The 17,775-nt window shown below is 49.1% G+C and overlaps 1 protein-coding gene across 3 annotated transcripts; it reads left to right on the forward strand.

Annotated features, from left to right (window-relative positions):
* The first annotated feature begins 1,485 nt into the window (after positions 1-1,485).
* Positions 1,486-16,723, forward strand: RCC1 (regulator of chromosome condensation 1). Of its 3 annotated transcripts, XM_033115319.1 has the most exons (11): positions 1,555-1,650; positions 8,842-8,923; positions 9,492-9,557; positions 10,447-10,634; positions 10,744-10,923; positions 12,104-12,200; positions 12,314-12,436; positions 12,931-13,086; positions 13,326-13,445; positions 13,787-13,939; positions 14,872-16,723. In XM_033115319.1, the coding sequence occupies exons 2-11, from the start codon at positions 8,851-8,853 to the stop codon at positions 15,045-15,047; spliced, it is 1,332 nt and encodes a 443-aa protein (XP_032971210.1). In that variant the 5' UTR covers positions 1,555-1,650; positions 8,842-8,850; the 3' UTR covers positions 15,048-16,723. The 3 variants fall into 3 exon arrangements, with proteins under 3 accessions (XP_032971211.1, XP_032971210.1, XP_032971213.1); XM_033115320.1 differs by lacking the exon at positions 9,492-9,557 and having other exon boundaries at positions 1,486-1,650; XM_033115322.1 differs by lacking the exon at positions 13,787-13,939.
* Positions 16,724-17,775: the final 1,052 nt, after the last annotated feature.

The following is a 17,775-nucleotide window of genomic DNA, read 5'->3' on the forward strand; positions in this document are numbered from 1 at the left end:
CAGCCCTGAACAAGAGTTCAGGTTCCCTTCTGCCACTCGTCTGATGACCCCAGAAACACGCTTAACCTCTTTGAACCTCATTTTTCTCATTTTCCAACTGTCATGAGGTTTTTGTAAGGACATGGTTGGACGTATTTCTGTAGTTAACAAAGTAAAAGGTTTTACAAAATAGATGATAATAACTTTTTTATAATTACATTAAGCCATGTGAATGAATAAGATCTTGGAGGAAGACAGCAAAGAGAGATCAGAGATCCCAGGGCTAAAAACTTGGAGAAATTTCACAGTACATATCATGCAAAGGAGGAGTCCATGATGGAGGCAGAGGTAAACTTGGAGAGGTAAGAGACCCTGAAGGTGGGGAGGGCTCTGCATAATAAAAGAAATTCAGTTTACTAAGAAATTCATAATTAAAAAAACTCATCAAAAGTGTCCATCTAGAGTTCAGGTATGATAAAATGACTTTCAGAGTCAGAATCAACATCAAATAGAGAAAATATCCTTCTGCAGAGGTCACTGGCCTGACCTGGGAAATCCCCCAATCAAATGGCCTGAGATGTCACCTCCCGGCACACCTGAAATCTTCAAGAATTGTTTGTATTCATCCTGTATCCAAACAGCTGGTGCTTATTTTCCTTTTCCAGCTCCCAACCCCAATTCACACCATTTTCCTAATCTGGTGCACTTGATCCCCCCACTCTTGGTTTCCCCTTCTCCCAAGTCCATTCTCCGTTTTGTTCTAACACAAACCTCTCACATCACTCACATTCTCAAATCCCTTCCATAATTCCCCATTGCCTGGGAATAGAGGCTGCACAGCTTAGACACACAAGACCCTGCATCCATCGCCCTACTCTCCAGTGCTCTCCACCATCCTCCCACAGGCAGCCTCTACTCCAGTCAGACCTTGGCAGTTTCCCACAAACCAACCTGGACTCTCATTACTCCCTGTCATTGCAAGAGATGCTTCTCCTAGAATGCCCTGGCCAATTCGAGTTAACTTGGAAAGGCTTCCTTAAGTCCCAGGCTAAGCCGGATGTCCCTGCGCCCACCCTTGTCATACCTCCGTGTGGTTGTTGATAGTCTGATTTCTTATCTTTCTCCGACAGAGACCCTCTTGAGAGCAGGGAAGATCAGAATCTCTCCGTACAGTCCTTTCCACACCATATTTTCCCAAACAAACCCTGCTTCCCAGTGGTATTTTTTTTTCTAAGTGTGTTTTTCCAGGACCTATCAGCTCCTAGTCAAGTAGTTGTTTCAATCTAGTTGTGGAGGGCGCAGCTCACAGTGGCCCATGTGGGGATCCAACTGGCAACCTTGTTAAGGGCAACCTTGTTAAGAGCATGGCGCTCTAACCAACTGAGCCCCCCTTTCCAGTGGTTATTTTGGTTGTCAGTCCACTTGTCCCAATTTGAGGTCTTCAAAGTATACGCCCACTATGCAGTGGAGTACAGGTGGAGGGCTCTTGGTCAGGAGCTCCCAGCCCGAGCGCTTCACCTACACTTCCTGGTGCGGCCACCAGGGGCCGCCGGGCTCTTTGTTTTGCTCTCTGGCCCGGGTCGGGGCCGAGGCCTGCAAAGCGCATGCTCTGGGGCAGTTCGCGGCCGGGCAGGCGAGCGGAGGAGTTCCTTGCGGAGGACCTGCACCAAGGTGGGTCGCGCGTGTCTCTGACGAAGGGCTCTGGTGGAGGGCGGCGCGCTGAGTTGCCACAGACGGAGCACGGGGGGCCTCGGTGGGTCTCGGCCGTTGCTCGCGCGCGCCAGGTCCCACGGCGGCGGCTCCACGTGAAGCCGGGCGGCAGGAAGGCGCGGGTGCGGGCGCGCGGGTTGTCGGCCCCGCGGGGCGCCCGGGCGCCAGCCGGGCCCCATCTCGTCCGAGCTAGGGCCCCGCAACCCCTGTGCCGCCGCGCCTCTCCCCGGCCCGCGGCGGCAGCGCGGGCGGGAGATTCAAACGGCCCGTGCGCGGCCGGCCGGGGTGCGCGCGGCCGCGGTGACCTCGCTGGCCGGTGTGCGCAGACCCGCGGGCCTGGGCGGGCTGCCCTGGCGGGGCTGCGTTTCCGAAACTAAGAAAGTGATTTTGTCCGGCTTTCCTTCGAGAATGTGGCTGTAGACGGGAAGGAACCCTTCCCGATGAGGTTCTGCTTTAGGAGCTCGAGGGTAGGCTGGTGAGGGTCTGCTGCAGGGAAAGAAATCTCAGCGTCAACAGGCACCACGACGGTAACGACTGTTGACCCTTTGGAGAGGTGTGCTGTGAACTTCGCATCGACTCATCTGTCAACAGATTATTCACTGGCTGTCTACCCCGTGCTGCGCTTACAGGGCTGGGGAACAATGATGAGAAAGGCCCCGTGGTGTGACCTTTACGGAGCTCCCCGTGTCCTTGGGGAGACCTGTGTAGGACCACAATTACATGAACGGCAGTGTGGTCACCGGAAGTATACCCGGGTGCTGCTGCTGGCAATTAATTCATCAGATAATAATTGAGATGCTCCAACCAAGTGTGACTTCTGTCCCTTAGCATAAGTTGAGGGTATGGAGTGTTACCGGAACTCTGAGGGGGTTGCCCAACCCAGCCCAGGAGGGTCAAGGATGGCTTTGCAGGGGAGGTGGCACTTGAATGGGGTTTTGAAGGAGCAGTAGTTATTCAGGAACACCGGGGGTGGAGGGATTAGGGTGATCCAGGCAGGGGGCACGGCATATGCAAAGATGAAGGTCTAGGTGAGTGTTGCAGTCAGATCTCACAGGTGTTTTAGTCTGACCGGAACACAGGGTACCAGATACAGCAGGGAACTGGGTTTTTAAAAGGTCTCAGGTGCAAGACTGAGGAACACTGGGTGGGGGTGGAGGAGGCAGAGATGGCTTCATCCAAGAAGGCCATTAAAATGGAGTCAGAAACAATGAATTCGGAGTTAACCAATGATCCTGTTGCAAAAACATCCCAAGAGCAGGAATCCTGTTTAGCTTTGCAACTTACTAGTTGGGTGCCCTTGGGCCACCCACCCAACTCCCCTGAGTATTCGCTTACCTGTAAAATCAAGGTAAGAGGTATGTGGTAAGGGTTACTAATATCCTATACTTTCCATAAAGCAGTGATTCTAACGACTGGTGGAAGCTGTGGCCCTTTTCTTCTGGGGAAATATTGACCCAGGCACAGCTCTGTATACAGGAGGCTACCCCTGGTGAAGAACTCTTAGGGTGAAGTATTCCAGCTCTGTGCCTGGCACATAGCAGGAGCTCAGCAAATGTTTGACAGATGAGCCCCTTTCCTCCGTTCCCTGGGGACCTTTGTTACAAAGAGATTCTTCAGCTTCTGAGTCTGGCAGGCAAGTGTCTGCCTCCTGACATCGGGGAACAGGGGGTAGCAGTGGGAACAGCTGCTGTGGTCAGAGAGGGCTCTGTCTCCCTTTGCAGAAATGAGGCTGTGGTGAGGTCACGGGGGTCACAGCAGGCACTTCAGGCCCCTGGTACTCTCCAGTCTGGTGTGACTTCATTCATCACACGAGGAAATGAAGGCCCAGGGAGAAGTGGGCAAGGGGAGTCCAGGCCCTGGTGGGGAGTGAGCAGGAGGCCTGCCCGCTCATCCCATCCCTGTGTGGCCTGGAGGGCCTTCTCCTTTCTTATTTGTAAAACCAGGGTGATCACGTTTAGCTCAGAGGGCAGATGTGAGCATTCTAGGGGAGGCTGGCACACCATAGGTGCCTATTGGTGGAAGTTGACTCTGTATCTGACTTTTAGTTATTTGGGACTGTGTCTCATTCTTTTCCCAAACTGTGAGCTCCTTGAAGATGGAAGCTGTGTTTGTCCATTGGGGGTGAGGGTGGGGACAAAAGACTACTGCTTATTCTCAGCCCACACACTCACTAGTTAAGAACATACCCAGAGCAGTTAGACAGGGAGTCTGTACAAAGGCCTGATTTATGCACTAGAGGATGCAGGTGGGTGATGAGTGTGGGGCTCCATTTTTGAGGAGGTGCCCTCTCATCCCCTGCCCTGCCCCAGATTGCTCACAGCAGCACTCTGCAGTGCCCAGAGACCTCCATTTGAGAGATGAGGATTCTCAGACTCAAAGAGAACCCAGGTCTGATGGACTCTAAAGCCAGTGTTCAACTCCACTGCAGCAGGGAGCTGTACCCATGGTCCTTCCCCATGTCCCTCTCAGGCCCTGGCTACTTCAGTGTCTCCTCTCTGGTCTCACCATCCTCTCCCTCTCAGCTGCCTTCTGCCCTCTGCTCCTTGTGTTTGGCTGAGCTCATGGGGGTTCCTGGGAAGGCCTTCCCAGGCTGCCTTGAGCTCTGCCCGGATCACGGCCTGCCTTTAGCTGACTTTTTTTTTCTCAATCCATCAGCTATACCTGGGTTCTATTCCTGGCTCTCCTTTACTGGCTTTGTGAACTTTGGCATGTAAATGTATTTCTCTGAGCCTCAGTTTCCTCAACTGTGAAATAGGAATGATAGTGCCTTCCTCTTCAGTTTGTGAAAAGTAAAATGTTGGCATATAGAAGATAGGAGAGGCTCATATTTTAAGAAGTAGACTGGTGTAGTGGATCGATATGTAAATTAAAGTAATTATGTTCCAAAAGTCTGGCCTAGTTTCTCTAGGAGAGAATGATTCCTTTAGGATTGGGAGAGAGATCAGAGGTGGTTTACCACCGAGGTGACTTTGAGACTTGAGTAGAAGCTCTTCCAGTAGGATAAGGGATGGGGAGGAATAGAGATGCAAATGGCATGGAGAGAACAGTAAGTCTTCTAAGATTGTGGGGGAAGAGAGAGGAGGATGTGACAAATAAGAGAAGAAGCCAAAGGTTAAGTTAGTACCAGAGCCTGGGGGTCGTTAGTACCAGGCTAAGAAATGTGGGCGTTAGATAAAGGCAGAGGGAACCACTGAGGTGTCTGAGTAAGGAAGCAGCTTGTTTCAGGTTTGAAGTTTACAAGGCTCAGGAGTGACTTAAGGAATGGGATGGGCGGGGGAGCAGCAAGACCAGAGACAAATTGCTGTCTTTTCTGTGGGGAGAGGATATGAGCGACAGCTCCTAGGCAGGCAGAGAAATGGAGGAGTGTGGCGAGGAGGAAGCTGGTCAGGGCACAGCTCTGGAGTCTGACTAACAGTTCACATCTTGGGAGAAAGATACTTCACCTTTCTGAGCCTCAGTTTCCTCATCTATACAGTGGGATCAGTGTGGCTACCTTGCAGTGAGATGCCCCAAAATATTTGCCAGAACACAGGTGGGTTCACTGGATCCGTTCTAACCCACAATAACACACTTGTTTTTGTTAGTACCCCGTGACACCAACCACCTGTATAGTTTTCTGTCTCCACTCTGGGCCTTGTCTACAGGTCAGCCCAGCATCAGTAGCAATGTGCTGACATAATTGTTTCCTGTGTTTTCACTGAACTTCTTGTTCTGAGTACTTTTCGTATCACCATAGTCTCCCTCCCCAGCACAGCTACCTGCTACAGGTCATTCTGAGGAGCTGATTGAAGATTTGCCTTTGGCAGGACGGGGCCCTGGACACAGTGAGGTGGCTGCCGGCCTGGCCAGTGGGATAAGCTGTGTTACATGTGAAACATATAACACACATAACAGGGGTACCTGTTGTATCCCACACCCCTCAATCCGCTTAGCTCTGTCTACTTGACATCCCTTCTTGGATGGCTCCCAAACACTTCAGACTTAATGGAAACACCTGATAAAATGGAGCCCCCGGTCCTTTGGCTCCTGCATGTCCCATAGTGTTCTCCTCCATCTCACTAAATGGAAATCTACCCCCACCGAGAAATCGAATCCAAAGCCTGGGAGTCCTTGTCTTGGGCCAAGCTAAGGCCTGTGCCGGAACCCCTGGATGTTTTTAGGATGGAAAAGTCATTCTGGAGTCCTCCTCTCCTTCCTTCCTTCTAACCTGCTGGCAAATCGAGTCTGTCTCCTAAGTTGATCTATTTTGTCTACTGTTCTCTGTTGCCTCAGACCAAATTAAGTCACTGGCATGTCATTTGAATAACCTCTTCTTCCAGTCCATCCCGTTTTCTTTACAGTATCCGGAGCAATTGTTTAAAGATGCAAATCTGGTGAAGACATTCCTAAAACTTGCCTGTTTCCCTACAAGGCCTTGCATGATCCAACCTGCTCCCTTTGTACACTTGACCGATCACTCTCCAGCCACAGCCACACTGGCCTCCCCACATTCCTGCACATCCCGCTGTTTACCACAATGCTTTCGTCCAGTCTTCCCCTACTGCCTTTCTCGCATAGTTCAGGTCTTAAATGTCCCCTCCCCGACCACCCTCCTCCCCTATCCCATTATTCTCTCTCTTGTTTTTATTGTGGTAAAATATACATAATGTAAAGTTTACCATTTCAACCATTTATATACGTGTAGTTTCGTGACATTGAGTACATTCACGATATGGTGCACCCCCAAGTTATTCTCTTAGAGATCACCTTGCCTACCCTTCACACTGCACCACCTGTAATCATTTGTTTTTTCTTTCCCACTAGAATGTAAGCTCCCTGAGAACAGGAAAAGGGTTAGTGTTCTTTTTTCTTGCTACACCTATCTCAAAGCCAAAAAGTGTTAATAGGCATTCAATAAATATTTGTGGAATGAATCAATGCTGCTATATATGAATGCAGCAGGTCATTGAATAAGGAATAATGTTTCATTCAACGTTGTTTCTTGATGAGATGCTGTAGTTGGTTCACTTAAAGTCACAGAACCTATTGACGATGTTAAGTGAGGATTTACTCTACTTATTGTGTGTTTGGCACTGCAAAGTCCTTTACAAACATTTCATTCAGTCTTGACAGCAGCCCTGAGAAGTGGTCATGGCATCCCCTTTCCTCGATGGGCATATAATTCAGAGGTTAAGGCTGCTGGCCAGCCACGGTCACAAAAGCCCAGTGAACAAGCCACAGCTCTGGCAGGTGAATCCAGTTCCCTCCAGTCCCAAAAAATGTGCATTTTTATTGTGGGGAGAGGGGTCTCAAAGAAGTGGGTTGGAGGGGAGGAGTCCCATCCCAGGAGAATAAAAGTTGGGTGAAGCTCAGAACTGCCACCTCCACAGAGTCAGAACTGGGCCAGTCACAACCTGCAGAGGCCCAACCTACACAGGCCCCTGACTACTTCCCTATTCAGTACTCTTCTCCCCCAGGGTGGTCGGCAGAACGTGCCCAGAAATTCAGAGGCCGCTGCCCTTGTTCATATACTGTGGAGTGGGAAGCTGGAGAGGCTGAGGCTCTAGGACCTACTGGAAGGAAGGGAGGTAGGGGCTGTTGGCTCACAGCTGAGCCTGAGCAGGGAGCTTGTGGTTCTGCAAATTGCATTTGTAGTCTTGGGTAGAGTCTCCATCCCCTCTCTATGAAATGGAGGCCAGGAGGGTTAGATTAGTGTAGAGCTGTGCCTGAGGGTTAGGTCCTAGACATAATAACGCCAGTGTTGATTTACTGACCACTATTTACTTTTAAAATATTAGTTCATTTAATTCTATACATCACAAAGGTGCAGGTACTATTATTATTCCCATTTTACTAAGGAGGAAACTGAATTGAGACGGGATTAAGTAACTTTACCCCAGGTCACACAGCTGGAAAGTCGCTGAGCCCAGACTGGCTCCAGAGGCTGTGCTCTTACTTGTCACAGGCTACACCACTTCTGCATCAGGGGAGCTCTGATGTGCCAGCCAGCCCTACCTGACAGAGGGCTCACACTCCAGAGCTCAAACAACTTGACTGTCTTTCACAACCTGAAAGACCAGGGCGTGATAAAGATTTCCAAGGCTGCTGGTGTGTGAGGAAAAAGGCTTTGGGCACAACTTGGGCTGGATTACAATTGAGAGAGAAGGTCTCTTCTCAGCAGCCTTGGGGAAGACACAGAGAGACCTTGGGAAGCAGCAGCAGTAAAGGAGGGCAGGGGCTCAGGGCTGAGGCTTTCAGCTACCCTGGACCATCATCCTAGGTCCAGTAACCCTTCTTGTCACCCATAGGTGATTTTCTTTCCTCCTTTGTAACATCTGGTGTTTGTATGTTAGTGTGACTATATATATAGTGTTTACCTCTTGTTGGGCTGTTTAGGAAAGCCAGGCTCCTTCCAGAAGTGGCACTTTTGGATCAAAGTGCACAAATGGTCTGGTTTAAGGTTTTATTTCATGAGACCATCTTTTTAAGTCTGATAATAACAGTAATGCATCAAAGTGACATTGGGTTATTAACCATTAGTTACAAAGTTACTAGTGATTATCTCAGGGTTTGCGAGAGTTAGGGGATATACTTAATGTTCTTCAGTGTTTTAATTTTATATACTAAACAATATGTAATGCTCCTTGTTAAACATCTTAGATAATATAGGAAGGTACAAAGAAAACAATAAAAGTTGCCCATAATCCCATTTTCTAGAGGTTACCACTCTTAATAACGGATGTATTTCCTTCACATTTTTCTACAATTATTTTTACATGTGTGTGCTTTATTTTTCAAAAATGGGAGGGGTTCTTCAATCTGCTTATATTACTTGGCAATGGTGAACATCTTCTTAATTCAACAAATCTCTGAAAGCATCACTTTTAATGGCTTCATACAGTTCTATCGTGAATATACCACGTCTTACCTAGCCAGCGCATGCGTTGCTCCGTTATTTTTTTAATGTTATGAAGAATACAGTGGAGAATATTTGTGGAACTTAATCTTTGGTGTATTATTCTGTTCTTGTTCTCAGATAAATTCTGAGAAGTAGAATTGCTGGGCAAAACCTTATTTCAAGTTGTTGCTTGATTTTGATAAACATTTCCTGATTAGAACAGGAAAATGATTGCCATTTCTGACATGAAGTAAGTATATGTCTGGATTTTTCAGGATAAGAACATGCCACCCAAGCGTGTAACTAAGAGAAGGTCACCCCCAGAAGATGCCTTCCCCAAAAGCAAGAAGGTGAAGAGTAAGTTGGCTTTGGCCTTTTATCTGGTTATGGGTGGCCTCTTTGAACCCCCAGAATCAGGGACTGGGTTCCTTTCTCCCTGACATTGGAAGCTGAAGCGCCTGGAAGTCCAGGAACTCCCCAGCTGGAGAGTCTCCTTGTAGCTGATTGAATCCCACCCTCTGGGAATCATTAGGGTACAGAAAGTAGTGGAAAAGCACTTGGGCAGTACTAGCCAAAAACTAACCCCAGGGCTTTGCCCCAGGCAGTAATGGGGTATGGTAAGGACCACTAATTTCCAGACGTGGGTCCAAGTCCTGGCTCTGCCACTTTCTAGGTGTGTAGCTTTGAGCAAGTCACTTACTTGCTGAATTTGGATTACCCTTTTCATAAAATAGAGGCCAGCACAGCACCATCCTCACTGGCCTGTTGTGAGGAAATGGAGGTAATATCCAGGTAGCATTTGGGGGGGTGGCTGTGGTTTCCTTTTGCCTGGAACCCTGGAGGGAGACAGGGAGGAGAGCCAGCCACCCCCAGTCCGGGGAGCGGTAGTGTGGGCCCACACTCAGACAGTGCCTGTCTTTTGCAGACTCTCCTAACCGGGCAGTGAGGGCCAGTGCGTCACGCCGCGTTCCTGGCGCCCACTCCTTCCGAGGTGCCTGTGGGCCGAGCCCTTCTGACCAGAAAACCAGACCAGGGCGCTCCCTTTGCACAGCCACCATGGCCCTGGCAGCCGTGGCCACACACCCCCCCCGAGGGAGGGGCTGGACGCCATTGGCTGTCCGGAGTTGCGGGCGGTTGCCATTGGCCTGTAGATGGCCCTGGGCCGCCCACTGGTTGGCGCTTCTCCTCAAATACCCATGTGGGCTCTTACTCCGGCCCCTCCTTCTTCAGCTGCGGGACCTGTGTCTGCTCCCTGATAGGAGCAGAGGTTATCAGTGTGAATACGTCCAAAAGTGGTCACAGCCTGAGGATGGAGGCTTCCTTGGTTTCAGTGCAAACGCCACTGCTTACTAGCTCTATGATCCTGGGAAAGTTATTCAACCTCTCTGAGGCTCTGTTTCCTTTCCTGTATAATGGGATCTTGAATATGGAAGGTCTGTAGTGTAATTTTGGGGACTACAGAGCAGTTTGACATTAGCAGAGTAAGCAGTCAGTAAAGGGTAGACATTACCTGAGCCCTCACTGCACTATGGCTCCTTATTAGGAACTTACAGCTAATCAGGAAAACGATCTTGTGTCTTCACTGTGCTTCCCCTCCCCACCAAGTTTCTTTTCACAATATTGAGTGTCTCCTTGTTTCCATTTCCTCCCTCTCACAGTAATAATGTGCTCGATTTTTAATCTATACAAAAACCCATGAGATAGGTATTTCTGTGATTGCCATTTAACAAACGAGGAAATCAGACTTGGAAAGGTCATACTAATGGTCTGTGGCAGAGCAGGGGCTTGAACTCTGTCTGTGTGGTCCTAGAGCCCACGCAATGACCGCTCCTGTCTCCCGTCACCCTACACACTCAGGGGCTGTCTTCTTCACCCCTCAGTCTCACATAGGTCCCACAACACAGAACCAGGCTTGGTGCTGACACTGGGCCAGGGCGACGTGGGCCAGCTGGGGCTGGGCGAGAATGTGATGGAGAGGAAGAAGCCAGCCTTGGTGCCCATTCCAGAAGACATTGTGCAGGCTGAGGCTGGGGGCATGCACACCGTGTGTCTAAGCAAAAGTGGCCAGGTAGGTTGGGGGTGGCACAGAATTGGACAGGGCCTGGGGTTGGGGGACTTGGGAAAGGAACTCTGAGCCATATACATTTCCTGCTCTAATGGGGACGTCCTGGGCACAGGTCTACTCCTTTGGCTGCAATGATGAGGGTGCCCTGGGAAGGGACACATCAGTGGAAGGCTCAGAGATGGTCCCTGGGAAAGTGGAACTGCAAGAGAAGGTGGTACAAGTGTCAGCAGGAGACAGTCACACAGCGGCCCTCACCGAGGATGGTCGTGTCTTCCTCTGGGGCTCCTTCCGGGTAAGACTGGGTCTGGAAGACTGCATGGGGGTTGGCAGGCAGAATTAACTGGTGGGGCCCCAAGGATAACTCATCTCCACACCCCTGTTGTGCGTACTTGTGGGGAAATCAAAGGCCCAGAGGCAGAGCTTAGGCCCAGACCTAGATCTGTGGCTTGTTCGTCCAAGCTTGTCTACACCACTGGCTGTTTCCTTGATTCTGATGTTATGAAGTGTGTGTCTTGGGAAATGGGTGAGTGAGTCAAGGATGCTTTGGCTGAGGCTGCTCCAGGAAGCCTGCTGTTCTCACCCGTCTCCCTGCCTTCAACCTCCCCCTTCCTCTTCCCAGCCCTCTCCCACACTTCTCAGGGGTCTTGGGGAGTGTGTGTGGGAGGGACAAATTGTCACATTTCAGAATTTCCAAGACATGAGAGTATAGTTTAAAAAGCAGATTTACCACTTAAAATTGTTTTGGTACTTTGGTATTTATTTTGAAATGTCAAAAGTACAGGAATCTGATGAGGTGTTTCCTCATCAGGGCCATTTTTAAAATTCTTATGGAGGGGGCGGTGGTTAGAGCACAGTGCTCGTAACACCAAGGTCGCCGGTTTGATTCCCACATGGCCCAGTGAGAAACAACGCTTGAGCTTGGAGATGAGCCACTGGTGGGCAGCCAGTTCGCTCAGTGGTTAGAGCGCAGTGCTCATAACACCAAGATCGCTGGTTCGATTCCCACATTGGCCAGTGAGCTGCGCCCTCCACAACTAGATTGAAAACAACGACTTGACATGGAGCTGATGGGTCCTGGAAAAACACACTGTTCCTTAATATTCCCCAGTAAAAATGTAAAAACAAAAAACAAACAAAAACTACCCATTTAAAAAAAAATTCTTATGGAGAATTTCAAATACATAAAAGTAATCAGAATAATGGACGCCCATCTAGTTGTCTTAACAATTATCAATTTGTGGCCAAACTTACTTCCTTTCTCCCATGCACTGCACTACTCCTGTTATTTTAATGCAAATCACAGACCATGTATGATTTCATTCATAAATATTTCACTTTGTGGCCTGGCTCCTACTCACCTCTCCATCCCCCAGCTGGCACCAGTGCCCTTCACCAGACAGTTTTGTGGTTGCCTGCAAGCCTGGATCTGGCTGGCAGGAGTGGCTGAGAAGTGCTGTGCCCCTCCCTTCCAGGACAATAATGGTGTGATCGGGCTCTTGGAGCCCATGAAGAAGAGCATGGTACCCGTGCAAGTGCAGCTGAGTGTGTCCGTGGTGAAGGTGGCCTCAGGTGAGTCTGGGGGTACTTGCTGTGGGCAGGAATTGGAGAACCTTGTTCTGGGCTGGCCCAGCTTTGGGCCTTACAGACAAACCCTGCATCCCCTGCATTCCTCTCATCCTCAGGAAATGACCATTTGGTGATGCTGACAGCTGATGGTGACCTCTACACATTGGGCTGCGGGGAGCAGGGCCAGCTGGGCCGTGTGCCTGAATTATTTGCCAATCGTGGTGGCCGGCAGGGCCTTGGTAGGTGGCTTAGGTCCCTCTGGCAGGGCAGCTTGTCAGTCTACCCCCAGTGAAGGTCAAAGGCAGGAGGGATTCTCTGTTTGTTCAGGCTTACATCAGATACACTTGCGGTGGTAGTTAAGAACTATGACTCCAGAGCCAGGCTACCCTGGGTTTGAATCCTGGGCCTACCACCTACTGGCTGTGGGACCCTGGGCATAGTTTCCTCATGTCTAAACTTATCTACTTCATTGGGTTGTTGTGAGGTTAAATGAATTAACATAGAAGAGTGGCTGGCACCTGGTAAGTTCCATGTAAATGTTACTTCTTATGGCTGTGGGAGTCTGAGTGAGGCACTTGTACTTTCTTGGCCTCAGTTACCTCTTCTGTATAATAGGGAGAAAAGTCCCTGCTTATCCTCACTCCAAGGGCTTTAGAAATGTAGGAGAAACTGACATGGGCCAGAGAGGAGAGTCTGTGTCTGCCACTGACCCTGGCTGCTTCTCTGCTTGTAGAACGACTCCTAGTTCCCAAGTGTGTGATGCTGAAATCCAGGGGAAGCCGGGGCCATGTGAAATTCCAGGATGCCTTCTGTGGCGCCTACTTCACCTTTGCCATCTCCCTCGAGGGCCATGTATATGGCTTCGGCCTTTCCAACTATCATCAGCTTGGTGAGTCTCAAGCCCAGCATCTCACAGAGCCCAGAGTGACCTAGATTCCAGTTTTGGTTCCACCACTCATTTGTGTACACCCTCGGTGGAGTCACCCCTCAGAGCCACAGTTTTGTCATGTATAAAGTGAGACTATCCATAACCTGGCGGGTGGGGTAGCCTCCGTGTGGGAGGGGATGGAGGAGGACAGCTCTTTGGACACCTTCACTCCTGACAACTCCCATGGCCTTTTCCCCCAGGAACCCCAGGCACAGAATCTTGCTTTGTACCCCAGAACCTGACGTCCTTCAAGAACTCCACCAAATCCTGGGCAGGCTTCTCTGGTGGCCAGCACCATACAGTCTGCATGGATTCAGAAGGTGGGACCCCTGGGCTGAGAATACCGTGTTCCCTGGGCACAGGCCTGGCCTGACTCTTGAGAGCATGGCCCTTGGAACCTGGGTCTGCTCCATGGGCTGGGCCACGTATGGGTCTATAGGGGTCACCCCTCAACCCCCAGAGTTCTGGTGCTCTTCCAAGTATGAGTTCAGTGGGGGTCTATGGGGCTTCTCCCAGGCCTCCCCCAAAACTGAAAGAGACACTGCAGACCTCCTTCTCACCACCCTGGGAATAGGGACCGGTTCCCATGGATATGGGAACTCACCTGGCCAACCTGGAGCACGCCCTCTGCTACGCCTCATTTCTCTCCCTCCTCCCACAGGAAAAGCATACAGCCTGGGCCGGGCTGAGTATGGGCGGCTGGGCCTTGGGGAGGGTGCTGAGGAGAAGAGCATACCCACCCTCATCTCCAGGCTGCCCGCCGTCTCCTCAGTGGCTTGTGGGGCCTCTGTGGGGTATGCTGTGACCAAGGATGGTGAGTGGGGCTGCCCACATTTGGTTTGGTTGGGGCCTGGGGTCGTGATTCTTACCAAACTGCCCAGCAGGCTCTGAGGTCCACCATCAGATGGAGCTGAGATGCAGAGAGCAGTGTTTACGATAACATTGCTTTTCTCCTGATGGTCAAAGAGCTCTGGCTTTGATGAACATAAAATGAGTCAACACATTATTTTAATAAAGATGATTTGTTCCGTAGAGCAGAAAAACAGCAAAGGGGATATAGGCCAGGCAGTAGGACTTGAACCCAGGTCTCCAGACTCCAGACTTCTAACTCAGGCTTCACATTTCCACCATGGTGATCCCTTTATTTACAACCTAGTATGTGCCAGCTTCCCAGGGAGTTATACTTAGAATTTTATTAGGAGAAAGAAGGCTTCGTAGTCAGGGTTCTGGCAAGCATAGCAGAGGAGGGTGTGAGCAGTCGCCAGAGCCTGAGTGGGTGAGTGGGACAGCCATGGAGGTCCTGAGAAGTCGGGCTGGCAGAGGTGCCTGATCTGGGATTATCTGGGAAAAGTTCCTGAGGAACTTGGGGCTTCCACTACATCTTGAAGGTTCAGTCCTTTATGATAAGCAAAGGAGGGCACAGGAACATCCAGAGCAGTCTCAAAGGCGGCTGGTTCTGGGAGTGGAGGCTGGCATGGGAGTTTGGGGCATGGCCAGTTGTGTAGGGCCTTGAATGCCATGCCTAGGCATAGGGAGAGGTCTTCGGCCATGGGTAAGGACTGTAGTCTCTGGGTGGCAAAGCACTTACCCATCATCTCCTTGGATTTTTCCAGCTTCCTTGAACTCCCAGAGGCTGGGACATTACCAGGCTGCTATAGGCCAAGGCCAAAATTCATTCTATGTCTCACTACAGAAAGGTGGGGCTAGGGATCCTGGAGACAGCTCCCCCATTTCTCTCCCTTGTAGGTCGTGTTTTTGCCTGGGGCATGGGCACCAACTTCCAGCTGGGCACAGGGCAGGAGGAGGATGCCTGGAGCCCCGTGGAGATGACAGGCAAACAACTGGAGAACCGCATGGTCTTATCTGTGTCCAGTGGAGGCCAGCACACCGTCTTACTAGTCAAGGACAAGGAACAGAGCTGATGAAGGGCCTGGCTCCCGGCCCCTCCACCCTTCGTCCTGGAACAGGGAAGCCGTGATGACTACAGACTCCAGCAGGCCTCTCCCAGCCCCTAGTACTCTGTTACCTCCTGCCTTTGTCCCATTAGCAGAACAGAATCCTTTTCCTCCTTTTCTTCCTCCTTTCTGGAATCATCTTGGAACCTACTGGATGAATGGGAATGGAAGAGGGGAGGGGGTTTTGTCAAGGAATGTTGCTCCCCCAGAACTATGTGATTAGATCTTTCCCCCTCATCCCTACCTCTCATGGTCCTGGCTGACCCTGGTTTTGCCTACGAAAACCAAAACTTCCTCCCCTGGGGGTTTGGTTCCCACACTCTGAGAAGTTAGGGCTCCATTAAGCCCTACTCTGGTCATATGCCATTCTTCTTGTCCTTGACAGTCCACAGGCAGGCAAATGGTACAGTCATCAGACCCAGCCCTCATGTCATGGACCTATGCCTGGGGGTAACTGGAGAAGGGGCAGGGCTACCAGCCCAAGCCAAATATTTGGTCCTGAACAGCTGTCCATTGTGGGGGCGGGGGGATACAATGATCTTCCAGTTGATCAAGAAAAAAGCCAACCAGCCTTTCTCCCAGAAGCACAAAGCATTCTGCCCTGCAGTGCTTATCCAGCCTGCCTACCTGCAACCAAGGGCCTGAAATCTCAAAGGGAAGCTACACCTGCAGGGCAGGACATGGGGAAAAGGGAAGGAGGGTTTTATAAACAAATTTATAGCAATATTGAGAGTGAAGGGAGGGAGGGGAAGAGGGTTGGAGAGGCAGAGGCTGGTCCCCAGAAAGGGAAGCAGCAGCTTGTACAGTGGCTGAGAAAATAGGAAACAAGTTTGATTTTTTTTTTTTTAATGTAAAGTATTTTGGAGGGGAGAGTGAAATCTTTTAAAATTTTGAATAAATTTAGAGTTTTATAAAACAGGCCACTTGTTTTTTACACACTCCCTGCCTTTTTAAGGGAGTACCTGCTATGTTGGGAAGGGCAGGATAAACCCACACCTATCAACCTTGTCAAGACTGGGCCTTAGGTGATATCACGATGTCCTGTGTGCCAGGCAGCTGGTGATGTGGTTGTTCCACACAAATCATAAAGGAGTTGATACTTGGTATTTATGTTTCAGGAATCACTGGGCTTTGTTTTTTTTATATTATACTTCATAATGAGACATGGAATGGATCTTTTAACATTCTAATCCCAACCCAAGACACCACCACATCTCTAGAAATGTTAAGCTTGCTGTTACATCATTTTCAACAGCTGATGTAATTGACTAAAGATGATGAACCATAATAACTCTTAAGACAACTTATGCATATTAATGTTGATTTTCACAGGCCTTTGAGCAACTAAATCATAGCAATGTCCAATATGGTGGTCACTAGTTACATGTGGCCATTTACATTTAAATCAAAATTTGTAAAAATTTTAAGTTAACTTCCTTTATTGCACTAGCCACATTTTAAGTCCTCAATAGTCACATGTGGCTAATGCCTATGGTATTGGGCTATGCAAATGCAGAAATATGAGGTCTGGCAATTAAGTTTGCAAACTAGCCACCATGCGCTTATATTGGCAGCACTGTACAAACAGCTCGGTAAGGTTTCATAACCTTGGTGTATCAGTGTCTCACAGCTGTGTTTGTGTTGATGTATGGCGGTGTCTTGCTGAGTGGCGTTCATTATTGCGTGTTTTTGTGTGCCATTGCAAGAATGTCTGAGCTTGAATTAGAGCAACGAATAAACATTAAATTTCTTGTTAAACTTGGCAAGAGTGGAAGTGAAATCAGGGACAAGAGTGGAAAGTGAAATGTTAGTCAAGTTTATGGGGATAATGCCATGAAGAAAACAGCAGTGTACAAATGGATTAAATGTTTTTCTGAGGGGAGAGAACATGTCACTGATGAAGAGAGGTCAGGGCAGTCAGTAATGAGCAGAACTGATGAAAACATTGCAAAAATTCATTGAATTGTGTGTCAAAATCATCGGCTGACTGAGAAGCATAGCAGACCAAGGAAACATCAATAGAGAAACTGTTAGGAAAATCTTAACTGAAAATCTTGGCATGAGAAAGGTGTATGCAAAAATGGTTCCGAAGGAGCTCACCGATGAACAAAAGCAAAGGAGAGTCCAAGTTTGCCAAGACCTTTCAGAGAGGCAAGACGATGTTTTGGGCTGTGTTATCATTGGTGATGAAACATGGGTGTACCAATACGACCCTGAAACCAAGCGTCAAAGTGCACAGTGGAAGTTAGCCAATTCTCCATGACCAAAAAAGTTCCATCAGTCCAAATCAAGAGTCAAACAATGCTGCTAACCTTTTTTGATATCAGAGGGATTATTCATTATGAATTTGTACCAAGTGGACAAACAGTTAACCAAGTTTTCTATTTGGAAGTGCTGAAAAGGCTGAAAAAGTTCCAAAATTGTTTTGAAGGGTGGACTAGGTGCTGGCATTGGTGCATAGCTTCCCAAGGGGTGTACCTCGAAGGTGACCATGGTGATATTCAGCAATGAAGTATGTAGCACTTTTTCTAGGATGAGTTTGTGAACCTAATTCAGACTTCGTATATGGAACGTTTCTGTAATTGCAGAAAGTTACAATGGATAATGTTGATACAGGAGATCTGTATATGTGTAACAGGAAAATTTTATTAGTGCCAGGATTCTTGGATGTCAGTGACTATTGGAAAAATGAATA

The sequence above is a fragment of the Rhinolophus ferrumequinum genome, chromosome 9 (assembly GCF_004115265.2).
Source record: "Rhinolophus ferrumequinum isolate MPI-CBG mRhiFer1 chromosome 9, mRhiFer1_v1.p, whole genome shotgun sequence".
Taxonomy (NCBI): domain Eukaryota; kingdom Metazoa; phylum Chordata; class Mammalia; order Chiroptera; family Rhinolophidae; genus Rhinolophus; species Rhinolophus ferrumequinum.

Bases quoted from the DNA above. Each gene is read 5' to 3' on its own strand.
- RCC1 (XM_033115319.1), top strand. From the start codon at position 8,851: ATGCCACCCAAGCGTGTAACTAAGAGAAGGTCACCCCCAGAAGATGCC. The intron at 8,924-9,491 runs GTAAGTTGGCTT...TGTCTTTTGCAG, and splicing joins CAAAAGCAAGAAGGTGAAGA to ACTCTCCTAACCGGGCAGTG. The intron at 12,201-12,313 runs GTGAGTCTGGGG...TCTCATCCTCAG, and splicing joins CGTGGTGAAGGTGGCCTCAG to GAAATGACCATTTGGTGATG.